The 19562-nt window shown below is 35.0% G+C and overlaps 1 protein-coding gene and 1 long non-coding RNA gene across 3 annotated transcripts; one reads left to right on the top strand and one right to left on the bottom strand.

Moving 5' to 3' along the window:
• Positions 1–375: 375 nt before the first annotated feature.
• On the bottom strand, positions 376–19503 carry SASS6 (SAS-6 centriolar assembly protein). Of its 2 annotated transcripts, none has more exons than XM_087960728.1 (17): positions 19366–19503; positions 16234–16294; positions 13442–13521; positions 12641–12745; positions 11010–11181; positions 10135–10212; positions 9569–9688; positions 9298–9489; positions 8898–9092; positions 8026–8115; positions 7760–7939; positions 7121–7202; positions 6433–6551; positions 5711–5836; positions 4233–4327; positions 2618–2712; positions 376–2509 (listed from the first exon to the last, which is right to left on the bottom strand). In XM_087960728.1, exons 1-17 carry the CDS (start codon positions 19431–19433, stop codon positions 2421–2423), a joined length of 1947 nt encoding a protein of 648 aa, XP_087816854.1. In that variant the 5' UTR covers positions 19434–19503; the 3' UTR covers positions 376–2420. The 2 variants fall into 2 exon arrangements, with proteins under 2 accessions (XP_087816854.1, XP_087816853.1); XM_087960727.1 differs by having other exon boundaries at positions 387–2509; positions 4233–4330.
• On the top strand, positions 9025–13957 carry LOC148131278 (uncharacterized). The gene is made up of 3 exons (XR_015748666.1): positions 9025–9155; positions 11018–11088; positions 12674–13957. It is a non-coding gene; the product is annotated as an uncharacterized LOC148131278 (long non-coding RNA).
• Positions 19504–19562: the final 59 nt, after the last annotated feature.

The raw sequence follows: 19562 nt of genomic DNA on the forward strand, positions 1-19562 counted from the left end.
ATATATATATGAACACTACATTGATTATAGACAAATATACACATTTTACACTGCAGAAAACGATTGTGCAATAACACATTTAAATGATTTATTTTTCACTCAATATACAGGATTACAATATCAATATATATATATATATGGATCTTTTAGCCAGCATGAATCTGCATTGATATTCATTCACAGCCTGCCCTCTGTGCCTCAGGACTATATATATATATCATCATGCTACTTAATACGGAGAAAAAACCAAAGATCCACATCAAATACGAGAACCTCAAAAATTATATATATATATATATATATATATATATATATATATATATATATATATATATATATATATATATATATATCAAAACCAGTAACAATCCAAACCACAATCCTTAAAATATATTGAATCTTCTAAACCCAAACAATTGATGGGATTTCAGTTCACACTTTAAATTACCAAGTTTACACGTTAGATTTATCTAAATGTATATTTGACAAAAATTACAAGATATTCAGAGTAGTTCTGTTTGGAACAAAATATGAATGTAATAAAATCCCATTAAAGGAGATTATATTTAAATATTTTCCAGCTACAATTATGATGAGGTCCTTATAGCATGTTAAAACTTTTCCCCTGCATTTCATAACACTTAAAATTGGCTGGACTATGCCAACTTTTGCTGATTTGATTCAGTTAGAGGCCACGTTGTCCTACTGCAAAATGAAATGGCTCCTCCAGCTAGAAAGATTTGTGATTTTGTTTTTATGGTCAAAAACAGCAAGAATATGTGAACCTCATTACTCTTTACAGTAAATAAAACTGGGCAGCAGAGGTCTATATATAAGACACTGTACAGACATTGTTCCCCGTGTTCAATAGACATGTTATGTAACATACTGAAAGATCCAGGCAAGTGGTTGCCCAAATATTTTACAACTATGTGAGCAGATCATCTAGAGTTGAAAACTTCTGAGTAGAATAAGTGCAAAACATTTCACATTCAAAACAATTCTCAAGTAACTGTTTTAAGGAAAAATGGGTTGTACGTTTCTACTGAATAGCAGCAAAAATAACATCCTGTTAATCTTTCTAATATTAGATCACAGCTTTAATGTATTCGTCATTATGTGAATATGATGCAACAGACCAGTTCCAGACATAGCATTTCAATTTATATGTTGCAAAATCAAACACTTAAAATAAGGCATCCACTATGTTTAGATAGCAAACCACACTCAATGACAAAAGTATGTTACAGTGGAGGGGAATATTACCAAAAATATACCAACATTCAGCAATGGTTTTAAAGTATTGTTTTCTAAACCCTGGACAAAATGTGCCAATATTGTTAACTAACAGCACAGGAATTCTAAAATCCGGTAAATTCAAAAATAAATGTTTATTATAGATTTGTGGGCACTAATACTGCATCCCTAAATCATGTTATTAATACCGGTTGTTCCATTAAAATTACTAAAATCAATTTGCATACTGGACTCAAATGCGTCCCAAAAGTAATAAAAAGAACAGCACTGAGCCAGTTTATACGTTTTTCTACCATGGTTAGAAACCAGAAAATATTGTGTTTAAAAATTGTTTCATTACTTCAGACATTGTCATATTTTTTTATTTATGGCCAAGATACCCCAATGGTTGAACAGCAGAGTTGGTTATTCAAGCTGGAAATATGTAGTTTGGCCATGTAGAAACATCATTACATAATCTTTAAATCTATAAAGAATGGGAAAAAATTCTACTTAGACACAATTTTTAAAAAAATCTGTACATTTTCGATATAGTAATCAAAAACTGCTAAATGAAAGGTAGTATGAAAGTTTATGCTTATTCAGGCTGACATACATAAGAGATCCAGGAGTCTCATACCTTATCCCATCTGCCATAACCCTCCCTGAGATTGCAGTATTATATAGGTAGAACAATAAGGCAGATCTATTTGCATTGCATTGAATTAAGTAGAACACCCTGCATCATAGACACTGAAGAATTAAGCTCCAAAATTCTGCAGGCAATTCTATTTGTGTCAGGTAAATTCCTCCTTAAGCCTTCCACAATTTCACTTTTGAGCCCCACATTCCATAAATTTCTGTCATAGAAACAACAATAAGTTATTCTTATCAGGTAGTGCATCTTTGATACCTAAAACTGAAAGCAAATACCTCGTATATTGCAAAAATGCAAATGAACTATTAGAGAACAACCAAATAGAATCTAGACATCTATCCATTGAATAAACAAATATCCATTTCATTTTGTAGAAAAACATAAATTTAAATGTCCTAGAACTAGTTAACTTTAGTACCCAGAAAACTATTTTGTAAAAATGTAAAGTTGGTACTTCAAAAGGGAAACAAATGCATGTAACTGATAATGGTGATCAAAATTGTTGTAAACCTTTAATTACAATATGCTATCCAGGAAAGTAGGCGGAAGTTTTAGAAGGTGCTGCAGGCTTACATGGAACCTGCACTTTTTTTGGTGCAGAGGACTTCATATATCCTGCAATGATAAAAATTGATGAAATATTTTACATTTTCAGAGATTATGAGCAAATTCTTTTATTTTAATTAAACATATGTATATATTTATATATGTATACATGTTTACCTGTGTTTTGAGCTGTGTTTTGATTGAGTCCTCTTAAAGGTATGCTATCTTCCCTTTTCTTTAAATATTTTGTTTCCAATCCCAAATTTTCACCACTAAGTCAAACAAAAATAGAACTGTTGTGAGCAGTCACCTATTTAGGAGTTTTTCAAGTTTCCCAATGAAAATCTGTAAGAATTTCAAATACAATTCCAGATCTCCTCTGAATTTAAGACAGTGAGCCCATGAATGCTGATCTCAAAATGATATCCTGAGGACAGAAATTCCTACAAGGATTTAATCCCTTAAATTGAACATGATTATATTAATTCTTCAAAAGAGTTGGTCTCTGGAAACTTGCTTTTTTTGCTTACAGACTATCTCACCTTTGTAATCTCACCTATATCATACCTAAGCATCATCTTTTTGAAGCATCATACAAAAAAGGTGGCATGTGACTTGTCAGATTGATCACAGCACCGTGCACAGTGCACTGACAAAATTTAAGAGAACCAGTCAAGCAGATGAAGGATCTTAGGTATACGTTATAATTGTTCCTATGGCATCTTTGTTATTAGGAGCTATGTTCCTTGAGTGACGACATTCTGCTTAGACTCTAGGGAAATTAAAACAGGTCTAGTCCCTGGAAAAATTCAGTCCTTTGCTTTTAGATGCTTCTCCATTGATCTATTCTTTTCCCTAAACTTTATTACTGGGGGTACTATATAACTCAAATCGCTGTTAAAATTCAACAAGATATATTCTGTTTGCCTGAAAGCACCCCTCCCCATCCAGCTATTCTTAAAAAAAGAAAAAGACTAGTTTTTTTTTTTCTGTACTATGGGAGGGGGGAATATCTCATTCAATTTAAAGTTGATTTTCTTTCAGATATATAGGCTATAACTTCATAGTTCATTCCTTATTAGAGGAGCAACTTAAAAACTATGTCTGGAGGGGGATGTGGAAAGAAGAACATATGTTAAGGCAATGCTCCTTTTAAAAGGTAATGAAAAAACCTATTTTTGCACTCAAGTCAAATCAAGGATCTCCTTTCCAGAAATTCAAGACTGAAAATGCATCCTTTTAGAATCAGATTATCTGTTCTACTTGTTTATCAATCACATCTATCCTTTCTACATCAGTAGCAACAGTTTACCCAAGTGGCAATTACATTCATAAGCCTTTACCAGAACAATGATTATTTTCATATAACTTCAGAGTGAATATATAGGTTTCTCTTGTTAGAACGAAAATTAGAAAATGGGAGAATATGGCTTGCTTTAGTTGTATTATTTTTCCTATTAGATCTCCCACACTGAATTCTCTGGGGCATTTAATCCTTGCCTTGGTAGCTTCCACACCACCTTAGAGTGGAGAAAAGATAAATTCTGATATAATGCCATAGGAGGAAGTAACTGTTTTCTTGCATTTAGAATACTGACTACCTTTAGAAGTGACACTGGCTACTTTCACTTTACACATTCCTTCAACCCTTTGGCCTCTACCCCAGATAGTTTTGCTTCCCCCCAATTCCCAAGTTTGTCTTCCTATTCAATTCCAAATGGCCTTTCCACCTTCTCTTTAAATGCTCCCAGTTTTCTCCTTAGGCCCACTCCTTTCCTGTTCAACAGCTTACTTTTCTTTATTGGATGAATGACCTATCAGCCCAGGAATCCCTGGCTGAGCATCTGAACATCTGTTTGTTTCTGAGAGCTGCACATTGAAGTGAACCTGCTGGAAAAAGAATTTTTCAATATTATATTTTTGCCATTTTATGTATCAAAGCCTTAGTCATGTAATATTGCATGTAAGAAAAAGTATATTGTTACAGTAATGCTTAATAATTGAACAGTATAAATTGTCAATATATTTATTTAAAGCAGAATTAAATTAGCTTTCTCAAAAGAGTAGTAATAAATTGTCTGATACCATCACTAATTTACAGTAAATCACAGTCATAATACTATCCGTATGGAACTTGCTTGTCTTTTGCATGACAATATTAGCTGTTACAAAAATGGATGGCTTTGTCTTAGCATCTATGTACTTGTACAACCATTTTGCCAATAATGTTTTAAGCAGCTGGAATAATATTCTACACTAAATAGGGATGGTCCCACTCTGCCTGCTTTTTCTAAAGCTTTTTTTTTACTTTTTTTTCAGACACTTGGATTATTTGGTAGAATTTGTTTTATCTGTTTTACTGTATTATTATTTTTATTAAATTTTATTTATTAAATTATTAAAATATTGGACACAGTGTGACATTCCTTTTTGTCATACATGTTATAATATATAATACATATTTTATATTTTATTCTGCTTGATTGGTGTTTCTAATATCTAAGAACACAGCAAACTCCAAGACCAATAAACACAGACCAAGACTCCCAACCAATCAGGATGAAGAAAAAACCATTCTGGCACAGCAATAGGCTGCCCCAAATTTAAATCTGAAACCACTGTAAAAGTCTGACTCACAGATGAACACTATACAGAAGCCTGATGATGGCAGATGAGATTCTGCCGAAACGTTGCTACAACTTTAAAAGCACAACTACAATGACGTGGGAAAATACCCGAACAAAGCTGAATGCCATACATGTAAGTACCCGCGAAAACTTAAGAATATATATATATATATATATATATATATATATATATATATATATATATATATATATATATATATATATATACACACACACACACATACATACACACACATACATACACACACACACACACACACATTTGTACAATTCATTTTTATCCGTAATTATTGTACTTTATTGTTGATTTTTGTAGATTCCTTTTTTCTGTATGCTGGCCTGAATTATTTCGAGAGGTCTGCTATATGCATATTGATTAGGGTATAATTCTGGCCATTCAGGTCCATACATAAGGAACTGGATGACAAATATATAGAGTCTTTAGTGTTTTTTTTCATCACTCATCCCTAATTGTTATGTTTTTCCCCACAAATGGTAATCACTCAAAATAGCAGAAGAGAAAAAGGATTTTGTTTTGGGCATAAATCAATAAAATGGAAATGACATAACTTGATACAACATAATGGAACTTTATTAAAAATAAATGTCTTAAATTCCTTGCCTTTGTTCCTGATATTTGTTGGTTGGCATTTTTGACAGCAGCTGCTTCTGGGAAGCTTTGGAAAGCTAGCAAGGGGGAGATGGGATAATTCAGTCCTGAGTTTAAAGATGTAATCCTATTATCAGCCTGTTAAAAAAAAAAAAATGGTTCATACTTGCTGTCTTTGTTTAAAGCAAGCATAGTCAAAGTTCATACATATCGGTACTACTATTCAAGGTTAACTCAGCCTTCCATTCTTCCGAGATGGGTAAAATGAAGACTCAAATTGTTGGGGGCAATATGCTGACTCTGTAAAATCGCTTAGAAGAGGGCTGTAAAGCACTGTAAAGCGGTATATAAGTCTAAGTGCTATTGCTGTTTATATTGCACTTTGTATTTTGCCTAGGTCTAAATTTAATTTGCTTGAAGCTAAGATCCTCTGCTTCTGTCAAGACTTGGTTTGAATCCCAGGCCGAAGCATTTGCTCTCCTCTCTGACCCTACGTATAAGTTTACCATCTATTGATAGGATAGCAAAAGAAGCAAATGGAGGGAAATATGCTAATCTCAAGCCTCATATTTTTATCAGGAGGAAGGAAAATTGTTCAATTCCAACTAGGCCCCACAAACTGTCCATTTCTGAAGAATTTATGCAAAGTGTGCACTCCCGTTGAATTTTATCTTCTTACTTAGAAATTAAACTATGAAGGACAGCAACGTGGTATCAAAGATTTTTACTATTACCATACTGTGAGGAGAGCTGCCAGTTCTTGAAACAGTGTTGCTAGATGTAGATGTTCCTAGCATTTCATGCTTTCTTGCCAGCTGGATTTCATTCAATTGTTTATTCAGCCATGTGATGACTGCAAGGGAACAATGCATTTCACTTTTCATTCCAATTATTTTTAATTTTAAAACAAAGTCATAATTAAATTCTGAATGTGTATGGATAGACTATGCTTTCAAAGTTAAATTTATATTCAGAACAGAGTTAAAGGGGTTCGCTCCCAAACAAAAACTTACAGAATTGCACTTAGTTTTAATATGATTAGGAACTGATAAATCCTATGTGACAAAATGGAACTTCTACAGTACATATCATTGTAAGTTATTCATTGCAAGGGAAACAAAATAAAAGCATGAGTTGCATTGATACAGAAAAAGGAAATGAATATTAATAAGTGCCAGGAGGGAAAATAAGAATGGCATTTCTCAGAATCATTCAATATCCCTACCCTCAAAAATCCTCCAAACATTTAAAAAAGAACTATTCATCTTTAAGTCCAACATTCACGATTATTGCCTAAACAAATAGATAACAGAGAAAATGCCTAGCCCAAAACTTAAGACTATATCTCCTAATAAAATCTATATATTAAAATATAGACTATTGAAAGAATTAGACAGTAGTTAATGCAAGAAAATCACATACCATTTTCATTTGTTTTGAGAAGATGTTTGCTTTCTTCCAGCTTTTGTACTGTAGCTTCTAATTGTTCTTGCAATTTGGATATCTGAAATGTTTTCATATTATTAGTTATTTGAAATATGTTTATCCACAGCAAAAAAACAATATTTCAAAATTAATGTCAGAAGACATTTCTTCTAAATAATAAACATCATTGTGTAAGTTGTTCTTGAAATCTAAATAAATAAGTAAATGTATAGGGATGTTTAACAAAAATACTTCAGAGTATTTCAAAGCAGCTGGAATCTAATTCAAAGCATCTAATTAAGATTATCTGATCCAAAAACAAGGAAAAACGGGGTTCAAGTTTTATTCATTCTTGGATGGGATACCACTAGGAAAATCCAGGATAGTAAATAAGATTGGAAAATAGGAAAAAAAGAATTCCTTAATAATAGTAAATCATTTTGCGAAAAAACCATTTTTCTCAAGAAACTTACAAGGACATAATGTGACCAAGAAATGAGTTAAAACTGAGGAAATCTTTACTTCATTCCAGAGAAAAGTGGGTTTATAGCAAAAAAGAAAATAGTATTTCTGATGAAAGGAAATCTTAGTACTTGTTTAAGCATTTATTATATAGAAGCCAGGCTGTTAAGTTACCTCTTGTTCTTTCTCTCGAAGAGAACTTTCCACTTCCTGTAATTCCTTTTGTTCTTTCTGTAATTTTTCTTCCTTTTCAGCCAAGAGCTTTTCTTGCTGAACTGTTACTGTGTTTTTCAATTTCAACTTACTCATTAACGTTTTTACATCTCCTTGCAGTTTCTTTATTATCTCATTGGCCTGGAAACAACATTACAGAATACTAAATGATGATCAGATAAAAATCAAATCATCATAATAAAAAAGAATACTATGTTTAAACAAACCTTAAGGAACTCAGTTGACAGAGCTTTCAGTGAGGTTTCCAGTTTTCCTATCTGAAATTGTTTCTTTTCTGCATTTTCTTCCAGGTTTGCCTTTAAAGAATATATAATGTTAGGAAGATTATGTAACAAAATAAAGTGAAAATCTGAATGGATTGATTTTCAAATATACAAGAAGCTGGTAGTTCTGCAAATCCTATAATGTGGTCTGTAAAACCAGCAGTACTTTGAAAGTTTAATGTGTTATTAAATAGCAGTATGTTCTACAATCTATAATTCGGGGGTGGGGGAGGAAGATGGTGTATGCAAGGTGTTTGAACTTCTAAACACAGCCAAGTTCTAGGGAACCATATTATTAGTTTGGCAAAGAAGTTTCAGATTGTCAAAAATTATGTTCTATGTTAACACCAAAATAAGCTTTCAATTTTTAAAAAAAATAAAAAGCAGACTACGATGCCACAAAGGTTCTACTTTTCATATAATGTAAACTTTACAGATAATACATAGAAATGCTCTATATTCCAAAGCTGAAATCAGAAAGATGCCTCCTTAAATAAGCTGTTTTCCCCTTGGCTTACAACCCCAGGAAAATAAGTTTGAATTGAAGAGGCAGTGTGATAAACTGCTTTAAAATGGCTATGACTATTCAGTTTCCTCCTCCTGGAATCATGAAGCTATCTAGCTTTTTAAAACAGGTACTGACAGGTATAACTTGCATGTTGATGTCTCCGCCAATGGAGCTTTTTATTGCCAGATTAAACAGCACACACCTAGTCACGTGCACTTAGCCAAACATATAGCATAACATTTTAGATCATAATGAACTTTCATGACTAAATTTGTTATAATGGTACTATAGGAAAAATTCTAGGAACCTTTTGCTCTTGTGTGGCTTCTAATACTTCTTTTGTCCTGGCAACAAGCTGGTCCTTATCTTTGATCTCTTGTTCCAAAACAGCAACTCGCATTTGCAATTGATTAACTTGCTTCTCCTTTTCATGGCATTCAGCATCTAAGGTGGTATTCTCCCGACGTAAGGATAGAACTTCTTGCTTCATTCTCTGGCATTCCTTATCAAATGGATAAAATAAAGCATTCTAAAGTATTTTAAAGATTTAAGCTTGATTTAAAAAGTAAGTATATACGGCAACAATTGTTTACAACTTTACATCACATAACTGTATTAAATTCACCTATTATAATATGGAACAATAGAAATTGTAAGTCATGAAAATCAGATCTTTAAATAGACACAAATTGGCAAGTGTTACATACATCTTCTGCACTTGATAATTTTGCTTTAAGTTCCCTGACTGTTGAATCGCCTTTGTATCTCCTTTCCGTTAAGTCTTTGTTAGCAAGTTCCAGCTCCTTCAGCCTGTTCTGCAGTTGCTGGACAGTTTTCTGATGCAAGTTTTCCATGTCTCTTTTCTGTTGATCATTCTGTTGCTGATAATGTGCTTGTGCCTATGAAAAATAGAGTGTTTTAATAATTCTTAAATTTTAAAAGGAATCATTTGTTTTATACGCTGTATTATTTACATACCTGCAGAGTTTTTTCCTTCTCATTTGACAATTCCTGAGTATGTTTACTGTTCAATGATGCTGTCTTGGAGGCCCATTCACTTCTTAAGTTATCTAGTTCTCTGCTCTTTTCTGACAAGTTCTAAAAGAAAAAAGCATAATCACTAGGCTTTCATATAATGCTAGAATTTAACAATGTTAAATTCTTAAAGGACCACACTCATGTCTTATCTATTTAAAAAAATATAGCACTATAAATATTGTTCTGTATGCCCTCACAATCCTATTAATCTAAATTGTTTTCTTTAAAAAAGGTTTGTAGTATATTAAGACATGAAGTTCCTCCAATTAATTAGGCTTTCACTTACTTAGGCTTATGATACAGTTAACTTGTTATTCCTTCAAGGTATAATAACAGTTCTCTAATTTTGCTATAACTGTGCTATTCTGGTACAGTTATATTTCTATAAAAGAAGTTCTGTAATACATATCCTATTAGCTTTATAGTTAGATACTCTTGATAAAACATAGTTTATATATATAGATATGTTTTCTGTAAATTGGAGCATACTGAAGCTTTGCTCTTACCTGCTGTGTATAATTCAGCTGTCTTGTAAGGTTCTCCTCTGTTCTGCTAAGTTTTTCTTCCAGTAATAACTTTTCTTCCTATAAACAATTGAAAGTTTCTCAGTCAATATATTTTCAGTCTACAAAATGATTAACTGAAAGTAGTAGTAGATATACTCTCCTGGACATTGGAGGACTTTTTTTGTCAGTCAGGATTGCCTTTTTTAGCACATAATTTGCAAGTATATTTATACTACAGGAGTTACACAGGCTGTTTGGTTCTTTTTCTAAATATTTTTAGAATATTCATTCTAAACTAGATAAGGGTGAAATCTCAATTTAGACTTCAGTAATAAAGGACCTTCATTCAATGGATAAAATTTTCATATCGCTGCAGATAGCATTTTATTTAATTTAATGACAGTCAAAAATAAGACATCATTTACCTCTCAAATGGTCTATTAAACTAAGATTTAATTGTATTGCTATCCATCAATTCTAAAAATATAAAGAACGTTAAAGATAGGATATTAGTGAGCCTTAAATTCAATAGCATTTGCCATTTAACTTCATCTTTTTCTTCTCTTAATGACCAAAAATAATTATTATTGCCAACATCCATCCATCCATCCATCCCAGGGGGTAGATATCTATCCCTGGGGGTGCGAGATGATTTTCCAAGGGGTGCGAAAACTTGGGTTTAGAAGTTTCAAAATTATAGTGTATATGTATAATTATATGCATATAATTATTTATTTATTTTAAGAGGTGCGAGAATATATCAGAAGCGTTCTAGGGGTTTAGGTTATAGAAAAGGTTGGGAACCCTTGATCTATACTCACATATCCATATACATGTACATGTATGTATGTATGTAACTGAAACTTTCGTTTTACCTTAATAGATTTGAGGCAGGATGCCAAAAATTTCTTGATTTCAGCATCATTTCCTGGTAAGAATTTTAGTGATAAATGGGTAAGATGTTTAAATGGATTTGTCTCAACCACATTTAGAAATGAAGGTGTGTGATCTAAACTAGGTCCTGAAGAAGCCAGCTGTAGCAAAAACCTAAAAAGAAAAAAAATATCACATATAACAAAATACTTAAATACTTAAAATTACCCTCTCAAAATCATGTTTTCTCAAAAAAGGCAAAGCTACTTATAATCCCTAAGGAACAATGGGAAATCTTTGCTCATGAACATTTTTAGTAGCATGAAATCCCTTTCAGTGCACTGCTAAAACTCAATAGTGGGTTTTTTGTGATTTTTAGAACACACTGCTGTCCTCAGGCCGCTACTTCAACCAGCTCCACCATTACCAATGAATGCCACCTCAAGCCCCATGCCATGACCAGCTGTCCCAGCATACCACAACCCCCCAGCTGCTGCTGTCCCAACATCACAGGGTGAAGCTGCCCTTTGGTACAACCCCCAGCCATCATTTTTGGCTGCCCTGCATAGTGGCATGTATGTATGTATGTAACTGTAAGTGGCAGTGGCATCTGGGCTGAGGTAGAGGCCTGGGACCTTCAGCAGACTTGCCCTATCCCTGCTGCTTTAAGCCTCTACTTCAGTCCTAGAGCAATTGGCAAAGCTCCTGCCACCAAGGAATACTGCCTCAATCTCCATACTATGGGCAGCCAACCTAACACCATGGTGCAAAACCTCAACCACTGCCACAAAGCTACAGCTACTTAGCTACAGCCGCCCCAGCTCTGCAGCGTGAAGCCCCAGTGGTAGCCACTTCCTCCACCTTGTGCTCTGCTGTCCTCAGCTGACCTTCACTGCCTTCTTCCACCTACCAACAAGGTCTGCCAGCCTGGCCCTTTATGAGGCAGCTACAGCCTTGGGAATGTTTTGCAAGGCCTCAGAAAGGAGGTGTGCACCTTCAGGAAAAAGGCCACGTGCAGCCAGCAGCTGCCTTGTGAAGAACCAGGCCAGGTGCAACTTATCCACAGTGGGAGCAAGATATCGAAAGTCAGCTGTGGATGGCAGGGCAGTGGAGTGCCGGGCAGAGTACAGGGTGGTAAAATGCAGGATAGCCAAAGGACAGAGTTGGGGGGGATAGGCAGGTGGGGGGAAGTTGAAACACACCCTGTAATAGTAAATGCCAAGTGCCTAAATTCTGACCATGTGACTACAGGAGGCTACAAATAGTTGTAACTTTGAGGACCAAATGTAACTATATGATATGCCATCATAATTTGAACAGTTGCTGAACAAACTGTTAACTGAGGACTACCTGTAAGATAAGAGATATTACTTCTGGTTGTGTTTACTGCCTGAACTACCTCATAGTGCTAATACCCAGCCCCTAAAAAAGTAATAAATAAGGGCAGCTCTTGAGACATCAAAAGGTTTTGGAAGTAAACAAATGCAAATGATCCTATTGTCTCCTTTTTTAATTTTAGTTTTATTTTCTTGAACTTGATATTTTACATAAATGATAGATTGATTTACAAATGCTATTTATATTCATTGATTTGAAAATGATATAAAGTACATACAGTTTATGTATTACTAACCTTGGAATTTCTTTATCTTGTTCTTGGATACAGTGCTGAAGAAGATCTATAAATCTCTGAGGAAAAGCGGAAAAATCTACCAGGAGACTTTGCTGGAGTTTTAAACTACATAGAAAAAAAGAAATAATTAAATACACTTATCAATGTAATGTGTGCTAAAAGCAGTTAATTTTCAAGACATTTCTTTCCGAAGCTAAGAATTCTAAAGTGTTTGCCCTGAAAAAAATTACAAAACAATTTCCTTATGACCTTTTGGAATGCTACCACAATTTACCTGTCACTTCAATTAATCACTTATTACTGCAGTAAACTAATTTCCCTTTCTAGCATTATTTATTCTTTAGCCCAGTAGTTTTCATGTAGCTCCTAGAACATGATCCTGAAATAAGGATGCCTCTCCTCAAAATGTTGAAAGTCTAAATCACTGTTTGTCAATGAAACTTGGCAACATTTAAGTTGAATGGACCAATTCCCAGAATTCCCCAGTCACTATGGTGGGAAAATTTTGGGAATTGAAATCCACACATTTTAAAGTTAACTAGCTGAAAAATATTGGCCCAAATAGATCCATGGTCTAAAGTTAGTATTCATAATTCATGCAAAAAGAGAACAAAACTAAACATACCAAACATCAGTGACAATTTCCATATAAGTACTGAGTTACATGTTTTACATCATCCTAACAATATAGAGATTAATTTGGTTATTTTTGTAGCAAGACTATTACACCCATAATTTTTATTACTAATGCTGGATAGTGTATTTACAATATAAATTTATAAAAATCAGAAGAAAACCTACCTCTGAAAATCTTCCTCAGAAATAACAAGATTATACAGGAAAAAGGGATCTGAATCTTCAGTTAGCCGAACAACTAAATCCTGAAGGGAGTATGAATTTCAAAAATTAAATGTATTTCTCTAGAATAATTATTTCTATAGTACCAAAAACATACGATTCATAAAATGCTGAAAGCTTCCATACAACATACAAATCCTCTGAGTATCACAAAACAATAGCAGAAGTATGAAGTCTGAGAGCAATCCTTACTCCAAAATATTTTAAAAAAATATTTTGACTGCAGAATTTATCCAAATTGTCTTTGAAGTGAAGGTAAAGTGATGGAGGGCTCCTACCTAATCCATCAACTTCTTTTTCAAGGCCCAGACCATTTTTCTTGGTCTTTTCCATTCTACAGCTGAAAACAGGCTTATCAATACTGTAACTTTGATAGCAAATAACATGCTATGTTTAAAAGTTTAAAAGTTCAAATTTTAATTGAATTGTTTTAATAAAATTTATGGTAGGATACAGATGTAGAATGAGGTTTGGGAGCTTTTGATCCAGATTCCACTCTTTTACCAACTATTAAAACAGCCCTTTTTGAGACACCATGTTTTGGGAGTGGAAGTTACACTAGAGTGTCATTGTGAAAAGCGAGTGAAAAGAGGCATGGCCCAAGACTGTCAGACCAAGCAAAAACATTGATGATCTTCAGGGTGCTATTTGAAAGAGACAAAGGCCTCCACAAGATCCTGGCAAAGAGCAGTGCAGGAAATGTAAATGCCAAGAAACAATTTGACATCAGAATCCTTGAAGAGGACTAGCACTGGAGGGAGATGGTTAAATGGCATTAGTAGCCTTGAGAGCCACATCAGTGGTGGAGCCTGAAAAAGCCTAGCTGCAACATCAGTCAATCAACCATATTCACCTTACTGAGACTGGAAGTTCCTGCAGCATAGCTGTAGCTATAGTGTCAATAAAGGAGAATATTTGTAGCTCAGGGTTGAAATGAGGGGTCCTTGGTGTTCTCTGAGCTTGATTGTTTTGTTGCATCTGATGATATTATCTGGTTTGGGTAATGAAACTTCTGCAAGAAAACAACCAAGTTCAGTGTAGCTAGTTTTCCAGTGAAAGATCCAGCAAGGGTCAAAAATAGTAGTGCTCTAAGGACATCACAGAGTCTAGGTTAAAACATTTACTGTTTGGAAAGGAGGAGGGAGAGTTGGCTGAGAAAGACATTTTTTTTTAATGTGCGCCTTTGAATCAGTGTTCACTCCTGGCAACTGCCTGGACAAGTTCCTGCAATTTTCTTGGCAAGATTTCAGAAGTAGTTTGCAGGAAACAAGAGATATAGATACAGCAGAACAAACAAATGTTCAAACAGAAATAAATCACAGATTTAATTATAAGAAATAAGGCATAGATACAGAAACATAGGAATAAGGTATCTAGAAATCTAAGATATATAAGCATAATAATAAAAATAAGTAAAACACACACTTCCATGGGAAATATTTTTGTGTAATAAAACCTACTCTGTAATAAAGGGAAATTAAATTCACATCTACTTTGTGATCTGTACTGTTCCTCAAAATAATCAATGGTTATGGGACTGCTATCAACAAATACTTTTTCTAATCACCTAAGGAAACCATAGAGAAAATTTACATAGTAGTTACATAAATTCTTTGAAGAATCCTTCGAAGACTGAAAGACTGATACTTTATCAGTCTGTGAAACAAATTACATGGAACCAGTCTGAGGTGTTCCAAAGGGGAGGGTATAACCCCCAAAACAGGCTTTGTTCATCCAGGGCACCGTAACTTGAACATCTTGATTTTTTTCTTAGAATAGCATGATCCAGGAGATTTCAGCAATAATAGGGGATTGGAGGCTAAAACATATGAAGAACGGTTGCAGGAATTGGGTATCTGTAGTTTAATGAAAAGAAGGATTAGAGATGACATGATAGCAATGTTCTAATATCTTTGTGGACTGAAAAGGGGTCAATCTATTCTCCAAAGCACCTGAAGATGACAGGTCAAGAAGCAATAAATGGAAACTAATCAAGGAGAACTAACGTAGAACTAAGGAGTAATTTCCTGACAGAACAATTAATCAGTGGAACGACTTGCCTCCAGCTTCAATACTGGAGGTTTTTAAGAAGAGATTGGACAACCATTTGTTTGAAGTGGTATAGGCTCTCCTGCTTGATCAGGGAGTTTGACTAAAAGACCTCCAAGTTCCCTTCCAACTCCATTATTCTGTTATAATATTCCAGAGTTTTCTGGAGTGTTCTGTTCACAATTCAACAAATTTTGCATATTTTTATTAGATAAGAAAAGAAACATAGCTTTTCTCAGCAGACAATAACAAACTATAAAACTACTAAATATATGGGAAGGGAATACATATGAAAAATTAGTCATGATGTAGAGGAGGCCAGATGAAAGGATGGGAGGACAAATTAACATGGAAATCTATGCAAGAGTATTGAATGAAGGGTAGAAAAGAGACTGAATGAATACAATGTTATTTGGAAATATATTGATTAGGCTAGCCCCACTTTGGTCTCAACTTTGGCAATTGTACAGTTATCATGGAATATTACTTCCAGGTTTATAAGTTCCTTCCTCTGTTCTGTAGTGATGAAATTATTATTCTTCTTCACAATATTTATTCTGATAAATAATCAATAAAGTCTATTGTTCATGAAGGCATATCCTTGGCTAGAGTTAGCAAATAAAATTTTAAGCAGGATCATTTATTGTAACAACTGAAAACAAAAGCACAATGAAGGAAATACAAACCTTTCTATGAATGGGATTTGTTGTTGATTGCATTTCAACACTCACTCGGACCTTTATTCGTCTGCAAAATACATGAAAGTGCATTCAATATATTGATATAAGTAACAGCAATTTATTCTTCAATTGATAAATGAAATGTTGTATTTTAATTCAAGTAAAGGTGATCGATTAAGAGAGTTTGCACAGAATTATATCTATTGTAAAGTCAATATACCATAATTGTCATAAAGACAATCTTTCCTGCTAGCTTTCCGGAAAGCCCTTAAAATGTGGCTCTGCAGGATGCCTGCATTGTTTAGATTATTATAATCACCTGCAGTTTTGTTTTTTATGTTTATTTCTATTTTTTTTTATTATTATTCTATCAGTTTTACTAATTGTTATATTATTTTTATTGCTGTTGGTTCAACATATTTTGTATATTTTTACTAGATAAGAAAAAAAAATGATTCACCTATAATCACGTTCAATAAAATGGATAGCTATATAATTCATTAAATAATCAGTTATGATCCTAAATATCACTATATTAATCACCACTCATACAATTTTTATTAATGCAGCTTAATAACTAGACATTACTTTGCATGAATATTCAGACAAATATTATGACATGAAAATACTACTATTAATGTACAAGGAAGACAAACTTTAAAGAACCAACAGATTTGCAAGAAGTGGGGAAATAAATTTTTCCTCAGAGAAAAAAACCAAAAGCCCAATTGAGAGTCAAGTACGGAGAATTAGGGTCAGAATATTCCAAGCAACTATCTTGCACCTTTTACCATGGTTTCCAAGGGGCTGTAGTTAGTTCTGAATAGAATATGTAAGAAGATTGCACAGTCCTACACAATCTGAAATTACAATTTATAATAATAAATTCCCCCCAAATTCAAGGTGGGGATGTCTGGATTTACCAGTTTTAATTGACATTAATTTTATGAAAAGGTACCAGTAGGAAAAATTATTCATTCATGACAAATAATCAGAGCCCTTCAAAGATGAGTACATAGCATATGCAGCATCAGCTGAGAACTACACTTTCCAAACTATTTGTGAACACTTTATGATGATTCTCTTCCTTTCTCTCCAGGATTGCAGGATTCTACTCTCTCTTTTCTTTTCAACTACTGAATAAGGTCATCTGCCAGTTAGGGATATGGCATCCTCAGTTTGTTGATAATACCCAATTGTAATATTTTGACTCCAGAGCAACCAAGTAAGACTGTCAAGTTTCTGTCCCAGTGCCTGGAGGCTATATAGGTCTGGATGGAGAGAAACTGCTTCCAATTTAATCCTATGAAGATTGAGTAGCTGTGGATATTTGTTTGTCCAGAATAGATCTGGGAATTTTCCACTTTTGACCTTGAAAGGGTACCCCTTCCCACTTCAAGGGTGATAAATAATCTGGTTTTTTTGTTGGACTTGCAGCTCCTGCTTCAAGAGCAGGTGTCTGCTGCATCCAGCTGGTATTCCAGTTGCACTCTTCCTATATCCGGGAGCTACTCTTCGGTCAGTCACTCATACCCTCGTCATCTCACAGCTTGACTACTAAATGATTCTACATGGGGCTGCCCTCAAAGACCATCCAGAATTTTCAAGTGGTCCAGAATATATCAGTAGTTGCCAGTTTATTTCTAGGTGTGATTCAAGGGACTACCCTTGTTACCTGTAAAGCCCTATAATGCCTAATTGCCTCAGGAATCACTTGACTCCAAAAGTGGTCCTGAGAAATGACATTGTTCAATCAAAGGAACCCACAGTGTGCCAACCCTGCAGGATTGTTGTTCTCCCTGAAAGTCAGATGGTTTGGTTCTTCATCCAAGTTTTCGGCAAGAGACATTGAGCCCCTTTTCTTCATTTTGCCTGCTAACTTTTTAAAATTTTGTATGTTTTACTATAATTTTTCTTTGATTTTTGAGAGCTGCACAGTCGTTGAGACTTAGGCAGCATATAAGTTCAATAAATTATTCATTGGTAATATCTCCAATTCCAAAAGTTATTTCCATAACTGCACTAAAATTATGGGAAAGTACCATTTATTATTCTTTAAACACTATAAGGAAAGCTTGCTAAATTAAAATTACCAGATCTGGGCTGCAAAAATCCAGACAACCAGAGATGACAGCAATAAAATCTCGACAGGTTGTCTGGATTTTTGCAACTCAGATCCAGTGGCTCTAACTAAACAATCCACACTAAGAAATGAGGAGCAGATATTAAAGAATCTCCCCGCCCCCACTTTTTTCCCCCTTGACATCCTTCCAAAAGCTTAACAACTAACCAAGAGACAGATATTGATAGATGACAATTGACTCTTAAAGAGTCCCTCTGCTCAGTATCTGACTGTCATTTAACTATTAAAAGCTTGGAAGCTCCACCATGAGGCCAAGATATGGTTAAAAATACCTGAAAAGATCTAGCTGCTGTTTAAAGAAACATATATGTAGCCGTTTAGCATCTATAATACATTATAAAACATTAGCATTAATCATAGGCAACTGGAGCGTGAGTTAGAAAAGAATAAGCCACTGTATCCATCAACTTTACACAGTTGAAGAGAACAATGTGTACATTTCCAGAATCGCTTCTCACCTATTGACTCCAGCAAAAACCACGCTATACACACCCTCAAGCTTGCAACAGTTGTTTAAAAAGCCCATCGATCACTCCCAGCGGCCGCAGCCTGAGAGAAAACCTGCGAGGCTTTTCATTCATGACCGTTGTGGTTGGTTTTTTTTTTCCCTTTTCCTCCCCAGAATTGTTATGGGTTTATGTGGTAGAAGCGCTCATGTTCAAAAAACCTATAACTTTCTGTCGCTTTTGTTTTGAAAGGTTTGGGGGCAAGAAAATAAAAATAAAATGGGGTGGGGGTGAGGGGAATGAAAGAAACGGAGGCCACTCCAGACGAGGAGTTCCGCCCCGCTTTCGCCCGGCTGGTCGGAGAAAAGCCAACCGTCCGAGTCCGAGTCCAGGTCTGAAGTACGGACAGGGGAGGGGGGAAGACTCCCAAGGCAGGGAAAAAAGAGACTCTCGCCCCCGCTCCGCCATCCCCCTCAGTCTTTAGCCGACTGCGAAGACCCCCCAGACCCCAGTTCACCCGCGGGAAGAAAAGCCTCGCCGGCGCCTCACCTCTCCTCGCAGCCCTGGCATTTCACCTGCACGGCCACCAACTGGCTGAAGAGGCTCTCCGACGCCATCTTGCGCTTTGAGTTTGGCGCCCTGCTCCCGCGGGGGGCGGGGGGGCGGAGGGAAGCCAGGAAAGAGCGAGGCAGGAAGGGCGGGGAACAAGCCATGCGCCGCCCGGGGGGAGGCGGGGTGGTGGTGGT

Source organism: Notechis scutatus, chromosome 3, assembly GCF_049901735.1.
Source record: "Notechis scutatus isolate UNSWTSFEM ecotype Mainland chromosome 3, rNotScu1.2, whole genome shotgun sequence".
NCBI classification, from domain to species: domain Eukaryota; kingdom Metazoa; phylum Chordata; class Lepidosauria; order Squamata; family Elapidae; genus Notechis; species Notechis scutatus.